The sequence below is a fragment of the Choristoneura fumiferana genome, chromosome 11 (assembly GCF_025370935.1).
Source record: "Choristoneura fumiferana chromosome 11, NRCan_CFum_1, whole genome shotgun sequence".
In the NCBI taxonomy this organism is placed as follows: Eukaryota; Metazoa; Arthropoda; class Insecta; order Lepidoptera; family Tortricidae; genus Choristoneura; species Choristoneura fumiferana.
This window is the reverse complement of record NC_133482.1, coordinates 15,548,454-15,571,026: the sequence shown is the minus strand read 5'-3', so window position 1 is coordinate 15,571,026 and position 22,573 is coordinate 15,548,454. Positions and strand designations below refer to the sequence as shown.

Here is a 22,573-nt window from a genome sequence, read left to right as displayed (position 1 = left end):
TAATGGAAATACTACAACAAACACACGTTCTAACATCGAATTGGTCCATTGGTAAACTGAGTCACGCATTAAAGAAAAGCGCTCACGAAAAAAAAACATTAACACGATTATGTTTATGATAAAGTTTTATGAAGACGTATTCGCAATAGTGATGTGGTTCGACAAGTACTGTTTGTTTATTTATACATCATCAAATGTTTCTTTTCTGTAAATTGTGTATTATTTTAAGTTTGATGTCGAAAAAGTTATGTATCTATCTACAAGTACTCTACATTATCTTTAATTGAAGTCAAAATCAATTTTTAACTTAAATTGATCTTGTCTAGCAATCTCACGTGGCGAGTACATTTTAAAAACCTCATTAATTAAGTAAACGAAAGTACTTGTTTTAATAAGTAAAGATAGGTTTGATGGTGGTCGAAAAAGGTTTTATTTTACCGTCAACGACGACTCACATGCTAGCAGCCTAAGCCTATTTTTTAAAAGAGTAATTTAGTTAGTACATTTATTGATCAAAAATTAAAAACCAAGTAATTACAACTGTAGTGGCCTAGTGGTTTGATGGCTATGGCCTCTTTTCTATGGTGTGTGTGTAAAGTTCCCAATCCGCACTAGGGTCACATCACATGGACTCTACAGCCCAAGTCCTAGCATAGCATAGCCCGGGATGATGAACAACACTAATCTTTCATAAATAATTCGTAAGCTAAAACACTAAGTCAAATCAAATCACGGTACAACCTCAAATGGGCCGATACTAAAAATGGAAAACTACGCGAAAACATCGGTGCATACAAATTGTATGCCGTGACTGGCGAGGCAGCCGAATATTTTAAAAATATTGCGACAGACTGAAACGCGACACAGGTCGTTGACAGGTACGGTATATGAATCTGTGAATAATATTTTTAGGTTCTCATGATATGATAGTCCCATAAACCTGCACCGCCGTTTCGTACATTAAGGGGCTGTTTCACCATCCACTGATTAGTATTAAGTGACGGTTAAATGCGATGCCATCTCCGTCTAATCAAACAAAACAAATAGAGACGGCATCACATTTAACCGTCACTTAACACTAATCATTGGATGGTGAAACAGCCCCTAAGAGTGCAAAAATATTAAGTATGCCTTTAGGAGTCTAAAAATTGTGTCAGTTTCAATTTGTTTTAATGTATTTTCAATGTAGAGTCATGTGGAGTAAACGTGCGCAGTGGGTGAGTGTACGCAATCCCATACATTTTTCAGACCGAAATGTATGTGATTGCGTACACTTACCCACTGCGTCCGTTTACCCCACATCACTCTATAACCTTTATGGCCTCAAAGGAAGATCAGCGCTGTTCGCAAGACCGGCAGTTTGCTGATCTTGGACCGTTTCGTAACATTCATTCATTCACTCATTTTATTTCTTGTTTACACGAATAAATGTTTTTTTTCTCTTTCGTACAGTGATCGGATTGACTACTTGAAATTTAGTAGGTGGATGACAAATATGACAATGCAAGTACTACATTGAACAAAAAGTACATTCAGCAAAGAAGCTCGTATTATAAATTATTTTTTTACCTTATATATATAAAAGAAGAAACTGACTGACTGACTGACTGACTTATAGATCAACGCACAGCCCAAACCGCTGGGCCTAGAAACTTGAAATTTGGTACAGGGGTTCTTTTTATGGCGTAAGTGAGCACTAAGAAAGGATTTTTAGAAATTCATCCCCTAAGGGGGTGAAATAGGGGGGTGAAGTTTATATGTAATTTTCTCATTTCTGGACTTAGAAGTATGCAAATAGGTGTATAAGTTCTCGATTACAATAAAAAATTATGTATTTAGATGAAATGGATAAAATTCCCCCCTAAACGGGTAAAATAGGGGGGTAAAGTTTGTATGGAAATTTTCTCATTTCTGGACTTAGAAGTATGAAAATAGGTGTTTGAGTTCTCGATTACAATTAAAAATTAGCTGTGTAAGTGAAATGGTTAAAATTCCCCCCTAAAAGGGTAAAATGGGGGGTAAAGTTTGTATGGAGATTTTCTCATTTCTAGCCTTAGAGGTATGAAAATAGGTATATAAGTTCTCGATTACAATGAAATATTATCTGTGTAGGTGAAATGGATAAAATTCCCCCCTAAAGGGGTAAAATGGGGGGTAAAGATTGCATGGAAATTTTCTCATTTCTGGACTTAGAAGTATGAAAATAGGTATACAAGTTCTTGATTAGAATTAAAAATTATCTGTGTAGGTGAAATGGATAAAATTACCTTTAAAGGGGTAAAATGGGGGTAGAGATTGTGCAATCTCTGGTCTTCTCGATCTTTCTGTATGGCTCTGAATCGTGGTCTATTCGTGCGGCTGACCGGAAAAAGATCGAAGCGTTTGAGATGTGGTGTTGGAGGAGGATGCTACGCATACCGTGGACAGCAAAGAGAACCAACAAATCCATTCTCGACCAGCTGAATGTCAGAACCAGATTGTCCACGACCTGCTACCAGCGAGTACTCGGCTATTTTAGCCATATATATGGCTCGAAGGGAGTTAGACAACCTCGAGAAACTGATAGTGCTAGGCAAAATAGAGGGGAAAAGGCCCAGAGGACGGTCACCAACCCGATGGTCGGATCAAATTAAGGCGATCACGGGGCTCACTTTGCATGCAGCGCTGATACAGGCCGAGGCTTAAAAGTAAAGGCTTTTCAAGACGGGGACGACCTTCAGGAATGAAGAACACGACAAAGAAGAAGAAGAATTAAAACATATGCCCTGATAACTACAGTACACGCGGACGAAGTCGCGGGCAAAAGCTAGTCTATAACATATTTCCGACTTTCTATCGTGTCAAAAGGAGATTGGAGTTTCCCGCATTTCGTGACTAGATCTGATCCAATTATAGACTTCAAATTGGATTTCAAAAACGCAAAAACTGCTAAGAATCAAGTTCTGTTTTTAGAGTTTCGTACCGCAAAGACTAGTTTGAAAAGCGTTGGCATTTTGTGATTTTCGTGATGTTAGGCCGCTTGTAGACGTCCGTTGTTTTCTCCGGACAACGGAACGTTTTTTTGCCGGAGTTGCAGTTATGTGTTGTTATGGCTTACAACGAATGTGTGCACATGCACCGGACACTTGTCCGGCGACAAAGCCATAAAACACCGCAAAGACGATCCGTTGTCCGGTAAAAACAACGGACGTCTACAAGCGGCCTTAGGGTCTGTTGATCAAGGTAGAGCGAGATTGTCCAAAAGGCGCCATCATAATTTTATTTTGCACTGGAAACTGGAAAATGGCGCCCCTTGGTATCTGCAAGGCTACTACGAAACTCAAAGTTCGTATCGTACCATCCCTCTCGCTCTCGTATTAAATAGAATAAGTGTCAGAGGGACCGCACGACACGTACTTCGAGTTTCGCAGTAGCCCTGCTGGCGCCTAGAGCTACCCAAGAGCGGCGGTCTTTTTTGCATGAAAACACATGACTATGTCATATTGATATCGCTATCTAAAGCCCTATTTAGTAGACGCACCTTGCACGCGAATTGCGTTACATTGCGGTCTATTGAGGGACAATAAATTCAGTTGATCAAACAAAGTTGCATGCAAATGCTCGCATTGTAAACATTAACCCCCCTTATTCATAAACGACAATCAAACCTATTTTAGTTAAAATGCCGCTAAAATTCGTTTGTCCTTATCTGTCACTTCGACATTTGTATTTGTTAGAAAGGGACAAAGACATTTGTTAGTTAACATAGGCTTGTTTAGTTTTATGAATAAGGGGGTAAAACATTAAAACATTGTCTAAATGTGGCTTTACACGTGTGTTACCGGAGGAGCAAGCCAAAGTTAAACGCAGTGTATTCACAAGCAAATTAAGCGGACCAACTGGAAATGACTTCGAAACCGGTTAAACAGAAACTAGTAACACTTAATTAACGGACAACGTTCGCGTTAATAGGCAATCTACGTGAAATCGTGGGAACAGTGACGTCATCACGTTGTTTATTCTTTCCAGTTCTAATTGCCGCCGCTACCCCAAAGATTATAGATATGAACATGTCATGCCACTTCTAAGGCTTTGTTAGTCGTTGAACCATAAATACATATATATTCGCTGCCATGCGCATATGCAAATGTTATGGGTGGTATATTTGATTTATGCTAATGCATAACATAATGTTTTACGAATTAGGTACCTTGCACCGATTAGGGATCAGCGTTACTTTTAGATAAAGTAATTCATAAAATTAATCAGGCGTTGCTTGGCAGAGGTCTATAACCCATATCCATACTGTGTTTTGTGTGTTTGTATGTTTGTCCGTCTTTCACTTCCAGACGGAGCGATGGATCGACGTGATGTTTGGCATAGAGATAGTTTATGGGCCCGAGAGTGACATAGGCTACTTTTTATCCCGGAAAAATGCAGTTCCCGAGGAAACAGCACGCGAAAACCGAAGTCCACGCGGGCGAGAACAATAGGGATGACGACTGGGTTAAAAATATATCATTCTATTTAGTCCGACAGTTACATTATGGAAAAATATGGGACACGTATTTTTTGGTTTATCACGTTATTAAAAATCGACAAAGGTATAGATCATCAAACTTCCGGGGTGGGGGCTTGTGACGACACTATTAGGTAAAAATCGTACCAGTATAGTGACTTCACTCGAAACTTCTAAGCACCGTATCCTCGTCATTTTTTGTTTGTCAAACGAAAGAAAAAATACATGTACAATATTTTTTAATTATCTAACTGACTAACTAAACAGTTTTTTTTAGTCGTCTGCCTATTACTTTGCTCATCCGCGATCTTACGATAGCTACGCCTGTGTGTTCATGCAGCTCTTCCGCTTCTACGCTGTAAGAACACACACACATCACACAGACCCAACTATCACCAGCACCACACTAGGCGAACCTTTCGAACTCAACCAGTGATCATCACCAGATCAACACTACCATTCACCATGCTAACACTTGTCTAACTTCTGGCAGGTGATCTGTACCTACGGCTTAGAACTTTTAAACCACGCAACGGATTTTGATGCGTACCTACATTCCGCGTCAACTTGTAAAATGAAATCTTTTAAAAATTAAGGTAGTAAGTAACGTATTTATTCGAAGATGTCACCCGTTTAGAAGTCTTTCAACCAACAATTATCCTTTGGTCGATACAGCCAGCAGAACGAAAATCTACCGATGACAATTCATTTCTGCACATGTGACAGCCCCCGCCCCGCGCATCGCTCAATCCCCCGCGATACCTTATTTCGTACTTCTGCGCAAACGGTCACTGCTAGACTTTCGAACCGCAGCTATAACTCCTATATGATTATGGTTTTCCTGTGATGATAAGAGTTAATTAACGCCAGTGTGAACATCATTACAGTATAGCACATACGACATTTTGACATAAACATGGGATGACGTCATGAACACCGAGGGCCAACATTATTATTACTTTGTAGTTTCTATTCGAGATGCCATAATGATCGCATTTACCGCCATTTCTATCCTCTACGTCTACGCAAACCATTTGACGAACTAAGTAAATTGCCAATTAGCAAAACTGACCAATAAAGAACCAGCCAAGTGCGAGTCGGACTAGCGCACCGAGGGATTCGTTCAAATTTTTAGATATCTGTGCTAGTAGAGCCCCATTCCAAAGCAAAACGTACCTTTTAGATGATTACTGATATAGACAGACAAACAAAAAATGAGCTACCTTCATACCAAATTTGAAGTTTCTAGAACCACCCGTCGCCCGACCTCAGCAGGGCTACTACGAAACTCGAAACTCGAAGTTCGTGTCGTGCCTCATGCGGTCCCTCTGACACTTATACTATTTAATATGAGAGCGAGAGGCACCGCACGACACGAACTTGAGTTTCGAGTTTCGTGGTAGCCCTGCAGGTACCTTATAGGTTTTTTGTTTACGGCAATCTGTATGGAAACACCTTTTTTAATGACCGTATATTTTGATTGTTTTGACTTAGAAGTTTGATTTTTACCAGTGCTTGCTTAACGATCATACCTAGTACAGTCAATGCAAAGATATCGACACGGCCAAAGTTACAAAAATATGTATACACGACCTTAATGTGAAGTGCATAAAGTCATGTATACATATTTTTGCAACTTTAGCTGTGTTGATATCTTTGCACTTGACTTTACTCGACGGTGCTATTCAGCGGAAACACGATACGGTGAAAAGACACAGAATGTAGGCCCAGCCCTAGACAAGAAAAATATGTCATATCATGTAATATTTAATAAGAAAAAAACTAAGTAAGTACCTAGTCAGAAGCTGTAAAATATCTGTCTTATTCACTGTTTTATGCCTGCCCTTTGAAGGACAGAGGTTTAATTCGTAATGATATCAAATAAAGGTCACAAACGCGTTACGTAATAAAAATGTATTGGTATTGGTAATGTTAAAATTGTTGGTTGATATCACCCTTGGCAATGTGTGCACAGATGTTCTAGCAAATTTATATTTGTGTAGAATTTCATATTATTTATTACTGATAAAAATGTGGAAGTCATGATTCTTAAACAGTTTGGTAATTTGGCATATGGCTGTTTTGTCATCTTCCGTTCTTGATGATAGGAAAATAGAAAAAGTACATGACGGCGCGTCGATTGTCAAACCTATCAAATCAATACTTAGAGAGGGTAGGACATAAAATAAGTGACACATTGTCCTATTGCCTCTAGCGTAATGCAGAACACTGGTGCAGTTAAAAAAAGGAGGTAGTCAAAAGGAGAAAAAGGTTGTTTAGACAGCGGTGTAGAAAAGGAGAAGTATTAAAAGGAATTAATCTGTTTTTGCATCGAGTGTTAGCACCACGTGTTCTGCAGAACGCTTTATGTGATTGTTGTTTCTTTATAAGTATAGTGTTGGTTGATTTTAACGATCAGATTATCGTACTGGTATTTATTAAAAGTGTGGAACATTGTTGTGCGTGTTTATGCTCCTCGCCCGATAACCCACGTTACCGCAAAGACGATCATGGATGTAACAGAGGATCCTCCTGTGTCTTTATACATCTTAGTTTAGTGTTTGTTTAGACAGCCTTGAAAAATGTAAAGATAAGTTTAGTTTCTTTCCGTTTGAAACCATTATCAAAGGATGTAAAGATCTATTAATTAAAAATATCTGTATTACTTTAAACATCCTGTACATAAAAAGTGCCAACGAGACCATATAAGTCTCCGCTGTCTATCCATCAGTCTGTCACATGGTTGTACTATTTAAACTGTAATAAGTGGGTAAACACTTGAAATGTCAATGTGTGAAGTTATGGCTACCATAACAAATCACAAAAAAAAACTTAAGTTACCTACAAAATTAAAGGGGTTCCCCAAACAATACAAATTATTTTCCCCAACCTTGTGATACCAAAATACAGCTCTTTTAAAATTTTCGACTTGTAGTCCAGTAGATAATTATGTCAAAAAAGAGAGGAGTTGAAAAGTACTCCTAAGCTAATGAAACTTTTACAGGTTATATGGGAGGACACTATTTTTTTGCTTTAATTTTTTAAACTAAGCACATTTTGCATACAAAATTGTCGAGGAACATTAAATTTCCTAAAAGTTCATTGGTGAATCAAATTTTGAGACTCAATATTAACAGACGGCAGACGATCAATGTCGAACCTAGTTTCCAACTCCCCTTGGTTACCTGTTTCGACATCTACTGGACAAACAAACGCTAATTAAATTTTCGACTTGTACGTATACAAGATTAACAATTATTCACCTGATTTGAATCTTAACCGCGTTTTTAAAAAGATGTCGATCGATATTTCTAGACCCGCGGAGCTACTACGAAATTCGAAAACCGAGTTCCCACCGTACCGTCCTTGGCACTCTCGTATTAAAAAGTACAAGAAACGAAAACCAAAATTTTGCACTTCGTAATATAGGGCCAGACCTATAGCTTGATCTGAGCCTATAGCCTATCGATTGCAGAAAGGTATGCGAAGCGCATAGTTCGGTACGCGACCTAGATGGACATGAACCGTTGCCCTACAAGACGCCCTTGAGCTGAATAAAGTATGCACTTTACTGCATATTGATATTAGAGATAATAGAACACAGTGCATTGCCGTCCGAGACTGCTTGACAACTTCCAAAGTTCAATGACTATGTGAAACCGTGACACTCACTGATATTAAACGATATTATACCGGATAACTGACGTCTTAAATCGAGTTTAGCTCAACATGTTTCGGGCTAATTCGTAGCCCTTCCTCTTAAGAGCAACGCGACGCTAAGAGGAAGGGCTATTGAAGATAGCTCTAAAGATCCGGTAAAATATCATTTAATATCACTAGCTATGTATTTATTTATTTATGTAAGTGAATATACCTTCATTAAATTATCTTTTACTTTTTTGACAAAATCTATTGAAGCGTTTATGTCAATCACGTGCTGTGCCCTACACCACCGCCAAGCTTTAATTTCACAAAGAAATTTCCCAATGCGTTCCCGAGGGTTACCTATTTGTATAATTTGCGAATTACTCAGCGCTAGGCGACATCTATGCGTCTATACGATACCTGTGATGCCGCCTGTGTTTAATCGAACAGAATAAATAGAGACGGCATCATACATAGGTATCCGTCTGCCACATAGGATATACATTTTTTTTTATTCAACTGTATGGCAAACGAGCAAGTGGGTCCCCTGATGGTAAGAGATCACCACCGCCCATAAACATCTGCAACACCAGGGGTATTGCAGATGCGTTGCCAACCTAGAGGGTTAAGATGGGATACCTCAAGTGCCAGTAATTTCACCGGCTGTCTTACTCTCCACGCCGAAACACAACAGTGCAAGCACTGCTGCTTCACGGCAGGATTAACGAGCAAGATAGTGGTAGCAATCCGGGCGGACCTTGCACAAGGTCCTACCGGAGATATGGAGGTTAAACTCATTTTTTTCACACTGTAGATGTACTTAGTGCTGATATGTAATATGTTACAATTTCAGTAAATAGGCACAAGAAAAAGAATATTTCGCGTCAAACATTGGATGATTTAAATCAATATTGATAGGTAATAGAATGATATCATGATACTTTGTAAAACACTGAGTAGCCCATAATTCCTAAGTGCATATTTACATAAGTCCTGAAGACCTTTGCCTCAGGCAAAATTAATCATCACAGTCATTCATTAAATTTACTTGGCCATTTATCACGTGAAACGGAGATTAATAAAAAAAAAATAAAGGACAAACTTTCTTTAAAGGCCGGCACAGGCCAATGACACTCCTTGAGTTATTGGTACTCATGAGCAGTGGTGATCATTCCCCATCTGGTTTGCCTCTCTCTCATAATTAAAAAGAAGACAGACATGCATAACTTTTCGCTCTTAGAGCACTCAATACAAGTAACAATGCATTTGACACCAAAGTCGATACACCACCAATAGAAGATTTTACGATATATCAATATCAGAGCTATAAATTACATTTTGAATTCTGCACCATGTAAAACAGTGATAGCTTAGTGCCTTGGGGCCTCTTTAGCAGAGGATTGTGGGTTCAAACCAGTGTTTTTATTTTATTTTTCAGAGCAATATGGTGAAGGACTACATCTTGAGGAATTTAATTGTATCCGCGAATTTCCCAATTAGTGCTGGACCCCGTGGGAAATACATCCTAAGTCTTCTTTGAGAGCAGATCAGTGCCCATGCCCACAATGGAAGAATGGAACCGTTTCTATTATAAGCTCGCACTTTTTATACGTTTTGAAACCTTCATTATTCATAACGATGTTTACGCATTAACTAACACTTTCCCTTGAAAAACTGATTTTTAAGGTGGTATGTTCTAAATCTATACTTTCAGACCACAAATGTTACAAGTGATTGACACGTTTTTTTATATACTAAGCGGCAAAATATCTGGCCCTCAAATGTATGCCGCCGTAATAGGTAATTTTGTATGTAGAGTGGGCCAAATTTTGTGCCACTGAGTTGAGTATATATCATGTCAATTAAATTACGTGTATTTGTAACATTTGTAATTTTAGTGGTACAGGGGGCAGGTTTTTTAGTAAGTTATCTACCCCCTGGCATCATTAGTGGTCTCGTTAGCCCTATCGTCCCTGTGTTTGTGCGAGCAGGCATGCAGTAGCGAGTGATAACAACCTGTGAGACGCTGCCGCAGCGTGTCGTCCAACTCGCGGTCGGCCCGCTGCGCGTCTTCGCTCGGCTTCGGCGCCCCGGGGAACGTCACCAGAACGATGCTCATATTGTCTTTGCTGCCCTGTAAAATTGGAGAGGGAGTTAGGACCAAAAAACACAATTTCTCCTGCATATCTTTCTACAGATTGGTCCGATTTTGATAACAACTTTTTCTATAATAGCTGTTTTACAATTAACCTCAAAAGTGATGTTATTTCTGAAGGTGATTGAGTTAGTCTGACTGGACAACCTTGTAGGCAACAACCTTGTTTTAGTTCTCCAGTCTGTTCCTCCTCCAAAATCAAAATTACATAAACTAAAGTCTCCTCATCAGTCCTCAGTCTACATCGACACTGTCAAAATACATCTTGCTTAAACAGCAAGGGTAGGGTGAAAGCCATAAAAAAGAACCCGATAAAAAGGATCCGATTACCGCACACTGAATCTACCAAACAACAACTAAACTGATAGTGTCTTTTCCAACCTCAACATTGGCGGAATCATCGATAGTATCGATGGAGCTATACTTTCAAGAATTGAATTGAATTGAAGGCCTAACTTCTATGTCCAATCTGCATTCTGTAGTTACATTTTGTAAGTGCTTTTGCAACCTTGTACTGATATTATAAGAGATGTTTAATACGGTATTTGACAACTCCTGATTTTGCCATATCTTAATATTATTATAAAAATATAGATATACAGATAGTGTTTAGCAAAGAGAAAATTTGTAAAGGTGGCTTAAAAATTGTTTTTCTATTCGATAACAGACATTGTGTAGTTTTAATTTATAAAACATATACAAAATAGTCAAATACCATAGTCTATAATCACAAATTAAATAATCACCTATTGTTATGATGTTATAAATTCATGTTCATGACATAGACCCATCATGATCCATGATTAATGTAACTACTTGTTTAATAGGTAATAGAACATGAACAAGAATAATTAGAACAGTCATGTAATGATCTCAATGTAATCTATTTTAATGGATTATTTAATAAACCAATGGTTTTGTTTGTCTTTTCTTACATAAAAGTACCTAGTAGCTTTTTCCTGCAACTGTTTATGTTGCTGATAGTAACATTTTAAAAATATAAAAATTGGTTCAATGGTTTTTTTATGTTTCTCCAATACAAACCAACACACAAATAAATCTTTTTCTCTTTATAATATTCACTTTAGATGAAATTCATTTACACACTATATTTTTTTTACATAAATGTGATTCTGTCCAACATGAACTTCCTTATTCATTTACTTATTTATTTAATTTAATATAAAATACATGTATAGCTAACACTTCGAGCAAGTCAAACTAACAACAATAATATGTGTGTGTAGAAAAACATGAAATAAACAGATTTTAATTTAATTTTTTAAATTATCACATGAAACTTTCTTGTTTATTTTTTATTTTTATTGCAAAAAGATCACTTTATTCAAATTCCTTGACCTAACACACCACATTAATATTACTTTTTCATTCATATTTCCATGAACACAAAGTTTGTGTACTCTCATATCCACACATGAGATTTCTTTGTAATAAATAACCAATTACTATTGAAAGATAAATTAGCTAAGATAAAAATACTGTATACTTAAGATATCAGAAGTATTATGGGCACATGAGTCATTTAGAAATATCTAAACACTTATTTTTGATACACAGACTGTTTATTAGTTGCCGTTGAAGTAAATGAACTTTATTACAGTATAATTAAAAATGTTTGCCCTGACCCATCAGCCAACACACAACCAAAATCAACAAGTCTAGAAAGCTGAAATTTTGATTGAAGATTCTTTTTGTTTAAGTACTTATTTCTCAGGACAGGAACTAGCATAATCCTTAGTTTTACAAGGATGAACATGCAAGCATAACCTAGTTGTACTGATGAATGAAGACAAGTCTTTCTGCCGCTGCTTAAGTGACTAAGTAAGAAACACAAGCTGAGATATGAGGTGCATAGGGAAATTCGTGTCGTTTGACCATCAGTGGTGTAGCGGTATAGCACGCGGTACGGATTACCGAGGACCTGGGTTCGATTCCCAGTGATGGTCTTATTTTTCTGTTTTTTCTCTGCATCTATATTTCAGTTTGTATTTTCAATTTCGGTTTTACGGGATGACCGTAAAAGTAAAAATTTGGAATTGAAATAAAAAATACAAAAAGATTCCAAAAAACCAATCTTAAGTCTTTCTGAGTCTTTCTGTTTTGAAATAATATGTCTGCTATATGTATGCATAATTAGTTGTTGGAATGTGTTTGGAACTCAGACTTGAGAAGAAGAGTTCTTGAGGTATTGGGTTCCATGCGCAATGGCCAGGTCAATTGTTGCTTCTCAGAGACAACATCAGACAAATTCGATTTCTTTGATCTGTCCCTTTTGTAGGGAACTGAGCGAGCACCCATGAGGCTGGCATATCACCTGGAGTGTTCAAAGCCTCAACAAAAAAACCGGCCAAAAGCGTGTCGAACACGCTCGAAATAGGGTTCAGTAGCCATTATGAAAAAATTAAGTAATATTTTTCTAAGGATTTCGTATTTTGTACGGAATATTCCAAGTTTAGGTATATTTTATACCTTAGGCTGCTATTTACTCTTAAACTACTAATAATTCTCAAGAAAACTTAAACCATTATAGTTTTCCTTGTAAGCTTGATATACTTACTACCATTCTGAATTTTATCAAATTTTTCCACCCACCAGTTAGATTTTAGAGGGGGGGGGATGCTCGATTTTAATGATAATTTGCACTTTAAAGTTGAATATTTTGCAAATAAATCACTTAATAGTTTTCGCAACCCCCTAGTGGTCTTAAAAGACCTTACCCGACGATACCCCACACTACGAGGTTGGATGAAAAAAAAAACCCCCACTTTACGTCTATGGGAGGTACTCTAAGATTTTCTTTAAATTTGAATTGTGCCATTTTGTCGGCATAGTTTAAATATACATTCGTGCAAAACTACAGCTTTCTAGCATTGATAGTCCCTGAGCAAAGCCGCGAATGGACAGACAGACAGACAGACATGGCGAAACTATAAGGGTTTTATTCTTGCCATTTTGGCTATGGAACCCTAAAAAGGTGCAACACCTTGACAGGAAGTAGCTAAACCCCTTGTGTGCATAGAAACGGATCCGTGCCAAATTTATGGCTATCTTTTTGCATTTTTTTTAAATCAGCAGAATTTCTGCTTATTAAAAGAGATGAGACTAGAATTCAGTATTTTTTTTAGTTCCCGCATTTGTGGGGTAAACCTATGCAAGGTTTCCATGGGTCAGTATGTGGAAATCAAAAATTATGTAAAAGTTTAGTTACCATATGACCAGACTTTGGTTTTTTTCATGACTTGTGGTTTAAATTCGATTTCCAACAATAGTTACCCAACAGCAACTTAATTGCCAAGAATGCCCTTCAGGTTCAATTTCAAGCCAAGCTAGAATGTCTCTAATTTTTTCTCTCTTCTATTAATGTTTTTACTGTGTTTTTGTTGTGATGTAGTGTTTTTTATGTCAATAAATGTTGTGTTTGAGTTTGAGCTAGCCAAATAGCAAATGAGTTCCATAATTTTTGTGTAAATATGAAGAGAATTTTTGAAGCAAGCAAATGAAAAGCTGGTATTTGGATGGCATGAGTTGGTTGTAAATGTGATTCTGAGTCAACCACTTCCTGAAGAAGCAGTGTTGATTCACAGGTTCATTAGACAGGCCTTTGCATCTAAATGGTTTCAGTACAAGAGAGAGTAACATGTATCAGAGGCTCCCCATGAGGCTGACATTGTCACATTTGGTGTACTAAAGCTTCATTAATATATAGGATTAAAAAATAACAAATAAAAAGTCCATATTTACCTTATAAAGGCAAGTATCAATGACTTGATTGGTCACAGCCACTAGGTCATCCGTCAACTGCAGCAACGAGTGAATGTAGGCGCAGAGTGCCTCGTTACTCATTACATCCCAGACCCCGTCGCAGGCCAGCACCAGAAACTCATCCTCTGCCTCTGACCTCTCATGCGTAGACACTTCAGGCTCAGGAGACACCAACTGCTCGCAAGGACCTCGATCAAGCACCTTCTTGTATTCATAATCACCAAGCGCTCGAGATACAGCTAAGCTCCCATTCACACGTTGAATCATAACTGAACCACCAGCTTGGACTATACGCGACTTCTCAGAAGGTAACTCCGGTTTGTGGTCTCGCGTAGCAAATATAGGTTGGCCGTTACGAGCTAGCACAGCGCGGGAGTCGCCACAATTTGCTATGTATATCTTTTTCGGCGACACGAACGCGCAGACCGCTGTGGAGCCCGACTTTTCCTCGCCGTTTGATAGCTCTGGGAGCTCCCGCATCTTCTTGTCGAGGTCGAGGAAGCCAGCGCGGATGGCTTCCGCGATTTCATCGCGTCGAAACTCATCCGTCTGCAGTATACACTCGAGCAGGTTCTCTGCGCAATGGGCTGACACCCGCGCCCCCGCGTGACCGTCGAACACTGCGAAATAACTCCAATCCGACAGCGTCCCGTTCAGAGTCAACTGCGCGTGGTGCGCGTCCTCCATCTCCACGCGCCAACCTTGCATCGACGCCACGCCATATCGAAGACCGTTTCCTTCCCCGTTCTCATTATATTTCTTCGTCTCGGGCTTGTTCAAAAACGCCCCCATACTGAGTCCTCTCTCTGTTTACCTAGACCGTTATTCGCACATAGTTTCCACACCATCAGGCACTCGCAGAGCGAACGTAGCAACCGATAACGTAAAAGGGAAGCATCACTGGAAGTACGATACGATCTCGCGACAGGAGCACGTCAGACGGTCGAGCTGTTGCGCTGCTGGCGATGAATCCTCACCGCCTGGAATATATATGTTCAGCTACTCAACAGACGTATTTACTTTATGCGCAATTATGCTGCGATGATAACAAATCAAGTTACGTGCGCTTCTGGGTTAAATCGTAAAACGAAAAAGCAACTAAAAGAATGAATGAATGGCGGACATAAATAGTAATAGTCTATGATTTATTTTTTTAATTTCATTAAGTAAAGCTTGTCTCTGGGTTTCATTGAATCTGACTGAATCAAGGTTATGTATGACTCAAACTCAAACTCAAACTCATTTATTTGCTTTGAAACAATACAAAATACTGAATCAAACCCTGTAAGGGCACTGCAATAATGCTATTATTAAAATAAACCTTAAACTTATGAGCGCAGATATGGATATGAGCTCGTACCTTAAACTTAAACTTAGCTAAAAACATAGTCAACATAACAATTTTAGTAAAACACAAGATATTATTAATAATTGTACACTTTCTTATAGTGCTGGCTAGTGCTTATCCTCTAGAAATTCCTGTAAAGTGTAGTAGGATTTTTCTACAAGGTATTTAGTAAGTGCAGTTTTTAAATGTTTGACCTTTTAAGCTTTTAATTAAATCTGGACTTTTATTATATATTTTGATGCACATCGCATAAGGCCCGGAATGGAATATTTTCAAGGTAGAGGTTGGCAAAAGCTAATCGGTTTTGATATCGTAAATTATGCGGTCGGGTGAAATGATCTTTAGCTAGAGAGAAGAAAGTTAAGTTAGAGTTAACAAAATGTACAAATTTCTAAAATATATAATCCCGGTAAGGTTAATATTCCTAAATTTTTAAAAAATGGTCGACAGCTGACTCGTGCTTTTATATTGCGAGAATCCTGATACATTTTTCTGTAAAATGAAAAGACTGTTAGAGTTGGTGCTGTTTCCCCAAAGAACTATCCCATACCGCAGCCAAGCGTGTGCGTACGCATAATAGGCGGAGGTTGCAGTTTTAGTGTCGGTAGTTCTTTTCAATCGTACAGCGCGTAAGTAAAACCTATTCAATTTACTAGCAATTTGTTGTATGTGATTTTTCCAGTTTATATGTGTATCTATATTCAAGCCTAATAATGGAAAATGGTCTACAGTGTCTAATATTGAATTATTGTAACAAAAATCTATTTTTAATGGTTGCTTTTGGTGAGGTCGAAATTGCATAATTTTGGTTTTCTTTAGGTTTAGTTCTAAGTTATGTTCTACTTGACTATGACTGTATGAAATTAATATACGATTTACATATAAAATAAAAGTAATCCATTGTTACATTTACTCCAGTAAAACATTTGTAGTAGCAGAATAATAAATATCAATCAAAAGAGGATAATACTTAAACTAAAAAAATATTAAAATATCAAAATATTTTGCCGCTCTAAGAGTATGACATTTAAAAAATATTGAATTGTTTCGCTGGCTAATATTTTTAAGGAAACTAATAATTTTTCTTCTCTTTCAACTGAAAATCTAGCGATATCGAAACGTACGTCGTCACACGGTCTGTCTCTTTTTTTATTCTTAGTAGTCTGTGGTAGATATTAAATGTCAAAAGTTGAGGTTATGTTTCCGGAATTCCTTTTCGTTTTCTTTCCATAATATTTATATTATAACTTACATTGTTATTAACAATGAAGAGAATACATACTGAACTTGTCAACAATTTTACTATGTCTTCTTCTTCGATGTAGGAATCATTTTAGAAACTTCATAACCTCGGCGTTTATCTACTTGTTATAAGTATTGAATAACTATTATATTTACTTCTGTAATATAGTAATTTTTAGATATACATTATGTACAGGAATATTTTGTTACGGTAAGTATATACTGAAACATTCTACGCATAGAAAGCATTTTTTTAATTCATGTTAGTTGTATAACAATATCTAGGCTAATTTGTTGAACATTGCAATTTTACTTTTATTACAGGTTACCCATTAGATCAGTTAAAAGAGAATCACTGCCAACATTCGCTAGTATTAAAAAAGTACCTTTAGCACAAATTTGGACCAGACAATTTGCAGTATCATGTGTTTGCTGCAAAAAGAGAAGATCAATAGAAGAAAAGGTATTTTTTATTTGTTATTTAATATTTTTTTCACTTTAATCACTATAGCAAGGATTCCTGAATTGTGTTCAGTCCCAGGGAGTCACCAAACAGTAAGCTCAGTACTACTGGTAAACATAGTATAGTCAAGTGCAAAGATATCAACATGGCCAAGTTACAAAAATATGTATACACAACGTTAATGTTAAGTGCATAAAGTCATATGTGTATACATATTTTTGTAACTTTGGCCGTGTCTATATCTTTAGACTTGACCTACCTATGTAATGTAAAGCCAAACAGTACTTTTTTCTTTAACCCCTCATATGTGTTTATTTAAATCAGCAGACTTTGTAGACCTACAAATATTTGTTTTTAAATAAAAATAAAAAAGATAGCTCAATTTGACACGGATCTGTGCCTAACATACGAGGGGTTAAAGAAAAAATAAAGTGCTATTTACCTTTCTGATGTTCACAATCATATTCACTAACTCTTTCTACACTCATCTTATACCATGTGACAGAAAAAAGTGGTGTTAAACAATAAGGCCTCAGCTTTCCATTTATAAAGCACAATACTTCAGATTTTTGTTAAACAGATGAGACTAGATTGCAGTACTTTTTTTAGTTCCCGCATACGAGGGCTTAAGCATGTTCTCTAAAATCGACTACCTTCCAAACAATTCCAAATCTGAACTATTGTGCATTATAAATGGAAAGCTGAGGCCTTGTTGATTACACACTTGAAATCACAATTTTACACACCACTTTTTTCTGTCACATGGTATAAGATAAGTGTAGAAATTGAAGTAAAGTAGTTTTGCTATTGTGTTTCGTACAGTGAGTGGGAGATCTGGAGGCCCAACTCCTCTCCCTCCTTCCCCCCTCCCCCTTTAGCCCCCTTTTAGGCCGGCAACCCACCCGCAGTCCTAATAATGCTGTAGGTGTCCATGGGCAGCGGTTATCACTTACCATCAGGTGACCCGCATGCTCGTTTGCCAATTACTTGATATTAAAAAAAAAGATTGTGAACCAGAGTGTTCGACAATGGCTACTGGCTCAGAATCATTAATTTCTTTATTCTTACTAATGTAATATTATTTTTTTATCCAGTCTGTAGACACTCAGGGAAGGCAAGCTATTAGATATTCACCAAAGGCAGGCACGGAAGTGGTAGGAATATGGAGGAACATGACGGTCAGAGAAATTGCTGAAGTGCTCCGGAAGGATGTTGGTATGTACTTAGTCCATATAGAACTGTAGCCTTTATGTTATTCCACTTCACAGTATAGTAGGCAGTCCTGTTTTTCAAGGATGAACCTAATTTTGGTTTATACCACATTTGATGGTTGACAGTGTTAATTAAGGGTGCCCCTTATTTTGCATAACATTAATTGTCCTCATATGAATATGCATAACAGATTTGGCGTAACAGCAAACTTGCATAATTATAAAGAAGCATAACACTAGCATAAAAATGAATATGCATAATTTTATCAAGCGATTGAATTAGCTTGTTCAATGTTCACGTTCAGTAATGAATGGATGGATCCGTAACACAATCACATCTTTCAGATCATGTATTCAAAGTACTGGAGTTTGCAGACAAGACATCCGACATAGATTACAGGGCCGACACAGTAATCCACAACCCCCAGGTCGTCCGGGACATTGTGAAGATATCCGGGTGCAGGTTCAAACTGGTGCCGAGGCCCGATGAGGAAGTGGAGGTTGAAGAGGTATGCATGGAACTTTGTAGGGCAGGGATGCCGAACAAATGTCATGCAATATAATATTCCACCCCATTAATCATCGAATGCACCAGCAATAATATCTGACACAACAAAGTGTGCTTAAATATCTCAAACGACTCAATTTCTAGGGCCGGTAAGACGTGTCAGATATTTTTGCGGGCTCCACTAAGGCTGATATGAAAATCTGAGTTGCGAAAATCAAAATTCCTAATTACTTATCTATAATACCTACTGTGATACCTACTTACCTATAATATTCATAAAAACAAAACTTCAAAAACCTAACTTTATAAAGTACGAAATTCTTAAAGATACATGTCGGACTCGCAATTGACCTTCGTTCAAAATGTCTAATGTATAAAACTGCTAGTCCACGAAAATCCGAACTACATTTGCGTTCGTTCGTTGGTACTTCAGCTTAAAGCACGTATAGTATAACGTGCCAAGGCAACTCTTTTGCTAAACCACAGGTCAATAATTATCCACTGTTTACCTAACACCAGATTTAAAAAAAAAAATCGGTCTAAGACGTGAGTTATCCGTTACAATATAATTTAATATGAGTGAGTCTCACGGTAGTTTTATGTTTAAAAAAAATTGTTTAGAACAAAGACGCGGTCCCAGCGCCGCCCGCAGCACCCGAGGCGCTCCGGCCGCGGCCGCCGGTGGTCTGCGTGATGGGACACGTGGACCACGGCAAGACAACTCTGCTGGACGCTCTGAGGGACACCTCCGTCGTGGACCAGGAGTTTGGGGGCATCACGCAGCATATAGGCGCTTTTGAAGGTGATTCCCGTCTATCCCACTAGTCCCATTGTGTTGTCCCATTGATGGGACAACTGATGTAAAAAAAGTTCTCAAGTCAGTTGTATTTTTTAAAATATTTGTTACGTCAGAGCTCCAGTTATAGCTGGGGTGCATGGTTCTAGGGGGAAAAACAAGGTAGTTGTGTATTGATGACTAGATTACATAGGTTAAATCGTATTTTTGGGGGTTGGGGTTAGGGGCGCCGTAAAAAAATGACATAGTCCCAAGGGCGTCACAGTATAAATAAGTTTGGGAAGCCCTGAGCTAGAGCAAGTCCTTGATAGCAAGACCTTCATTATAGTGTAAAGGCTGAAAGTTTTTTATACATGGACTACATGGTATTAACACAGGTGAGAACGATCCCCAATTCTAATAGAATCTCGTTAGTAATCCCCTTCTTACGGCCCTTAATGCACAATGTACTATGATTCTTATGTATTATTTTTATAACCAGTGAAGCTAGCGTCGGGCGACACAGTGACGTTCCTGGACACGCCGGGGCACGCCGCGTTCACGGCCATGCGGTCGCGCGGCGCGCTCGCCACAGACATCGTGGTGCTGGTCGTGGCGGCCGACGACGGCGTCATGGAACAGACGGTCGAGTCTGTGCGGATGGCTCGCGAGGCAGGCGGTGAGTGACGGTCGAGTCTGTGCGGATGGCTCGCGAGGCAGCCGGTGAGTGACGGTCGAGTCTGTGCGGATGGCTCGCGAGGCAGGCGGTGAGTGACGGTCGAGTCTGTGCGGATGGCTCGCGAGGCAGCCGGTGAGTGACGGTCGAGTCTGTGCTGATGGCTCGCGAGGCAGCCGGTGAGTGACGGTCGAGTCTGTGCGGATGGCTCGCGAGGCAGCCGGTGAGTGACGGTCGAGTCTGTGCGGATGGCTCGCGAGCAGGCGGTGAGTGACGGTCGAGTCTGTGCGGATGGCTCGCGAGGCAGCCGGTGAGTGACGGTCGAGTCTGTGCGGATGGCTCGCGAGGCAGCCGGGTGAGTGACGGTCGAGTCTGTGCGGATGGCTCGCGAGGCAGCCGGTGAGTGACGGTCGAGTCTGTGCGGATGGCTCGCGAGGCAGCCGGTGAGTGACGGTCGAGTCTGTGCGGATGGCTCGCGAGGCAGCCGGTGAGTGACGGTCGAGTCTGTGCGGATGGCTCGCGAGGCAGCCGGTGAGTGACGGTCGAGTCTGTGCGGATGGCTCGCGAGGCAGCCGGTGAGTGACGGTCGAGTCTGTGCGGATGGCTCGCGAGGCAGCCGGTGAGTGACGGTCGAGTCTGTGCGGATGGCTCGCGAGGCAGCCGGTGAGTGACGGTCGAGTCTGTGCGGATGGCTCGCGAGGCAGCCGGTGAGTGACGGTCGAGTCTGTGCGGATGGCTCGCGAGGCAGCCGGTGAGTGACGGTCGAGTCTGTGCGGATGGCTCGCGAGGCAGCCGGTGAGTGACGTAGAGTCTGTGCGGATGGCTCGCGAGGCAGCCGGTGAGTGACGGTCGAGTCTGTGCGGATGGCTCGCGAGGCAGGCGGTGAGTGACGGTCGAGTCTGTGCGGATGGCTCGCGAGGCAGGCGGTGAGTGACGGTCGAGTCTGTGCGGATGGCTCGCGAGGCAGGCGGTGAGTGACGGTCGAGTCTGTGCGGATGGCTCGCGAGGCAGCCGGTGAGTGACGGTCGAGTCTGTGCGGATGGCTCACGAAGCCCTGGACGCCTATTGTTAGATTTGTTACAGTGAAATTGTAGAATTCCGCCAGCAGTGTTTCCGGATAACTATGATATTGGGGCTATCAATAAAAGGGCTTATACTTTCTTAGAAGGTCGGCAACGGACCAATGATTCTCATTGAGTAGTTGGTACTCATTATCGGTGGTGATAATTTCCAATCAGATGACACGATTGCTCGTTTGCCTCTATCTCTCATAAAAAAAAAATGTTTTGGCGACCACCTGAGATATGAGTAACTGGCACTGATGTTTAGTGGTTCACGGAATTGATAGAAACTGACTCCACTGAACTGTGTCGACTTTATTTGTTACAGTGCCGATTCTGGTGGCAGTCAACAAAATCGACAAGCCAGGTGTGAACATTGTAGGTATGCCTCAATTTTGTTGTCCTTTGCTTTTGTAAATTGCACCAACACTTGCCAGTTTTGACAGAGTTCTATACAAGACTCGTTTTTTTGAGATGCTTAAGTTTTATAAATCAGTTTTAATTTGTTTTTAATATATTTTATTTTAGAATCTATCTCACAAACATTCACTTTTTACTATTAACATGATGTGAATTTCAGCCTTCCAGGTTCCAAATTTTGGGCTAAGCGTTTGATAAGTCAGTCTTTTCTTTCCGATGAGGGACGATGCATAAAGTAATTTTGACCATTTTTAAATCTCTGTAAAGAATAAATATCTTCGGTGACATTATTTACCGGTACGGATAATACCGACCCGATATTTTGTGTACACGTCCATACAAACTGGTGTCAAAGTAAATAGTGTCACCCAATATATGTATTTTTTTACATATAACTGACCGTGATCGACCCCTATCTCACCTGATGTTAAGTGCAGATGCTGCCAAATGTGTATCTCACCGGTTCAGTAACAGCCTATTCACTCTAGCCTTGAAGAGCCCTAGATTGTATTTATGCGGAAATACAGACGACGGGAGCGAATTCCATTACTTAGCAGTTTGCGTTATGAAAAATGAAGCAAATGCTTCGTGCGGGCCATGGAACATAAGGGTGAAGACGCTCCCCCCGCCTGAAAGTCCGTTGGCAAAATGGAGATGGAGGAATTAGATCATTTAATTCCTGCAATTCCGCATCTTGAATGCTGCAAATGTTTTTCGATAACGGCAACACTTTTGTTTACATTTTTCCATGGGATTCAAAATCCGGGTTTAGGACTGCCAGGTCGTCT

General features: G+C 39.5%; 2 protein-coding genes across 2 annotated transcripts in view; one reads left to right on the top strand and one right to left on the bottom strand.

Annotated features, from left to right (window-relative positions):
* alph (protein phosphatase alphabet) overlaps positions 1–15,229 on the bottom strand; it is a 29,947-nt gene extending 14,718 nt beyond the window's left edge. The window contains exons 1-2 of the mRNA XM_074094663.1: positions 14,061–15,229; positions 10,160–10,277 (exon numbers count right to left, since the gene is read on the bottom strand). Coding sequence (XP_073950764.1) covers positions 10,160–10,277; positions 14,061–14,873 — 931 coding nt within the window. The 5' untranslated portion in view covers positions 14,874–15,229. The remainder of the gene's footprint in view (positions 1–10,159; positions 10,278–14,060) is intronic.
* Positions 15,230–16,602: 1,373 nt separating this feature from the next.
* The window catches only part of mIF2 (mitochondrial translation initiation factor 2), a gene marked incomplete in the record, with an annotated part of 18,352 nt that continues 12,381 nt past the window's right edge, over positions 16,603–22,573 (top strand). The window contains 7 exon segments of the mRNA XM_074093927.1: positions 16,603–16,882; positions 16,996–17,134; positions 18,229–18,349; positions 18,691–18,854; positions 19,475–19,655; positions 20,131–20,307; positions 21,694–21,743. Of these exon segments, the coding sequence (XP_073950028.1) occupies positions 16,860–16,882; positions 16,996–17,134; positions 18,229–18,349; positions 18,691–18,854; positions 19,475–19,655; positions 20,131–20,307; positions 21,694–21,743 (855 nt within the window).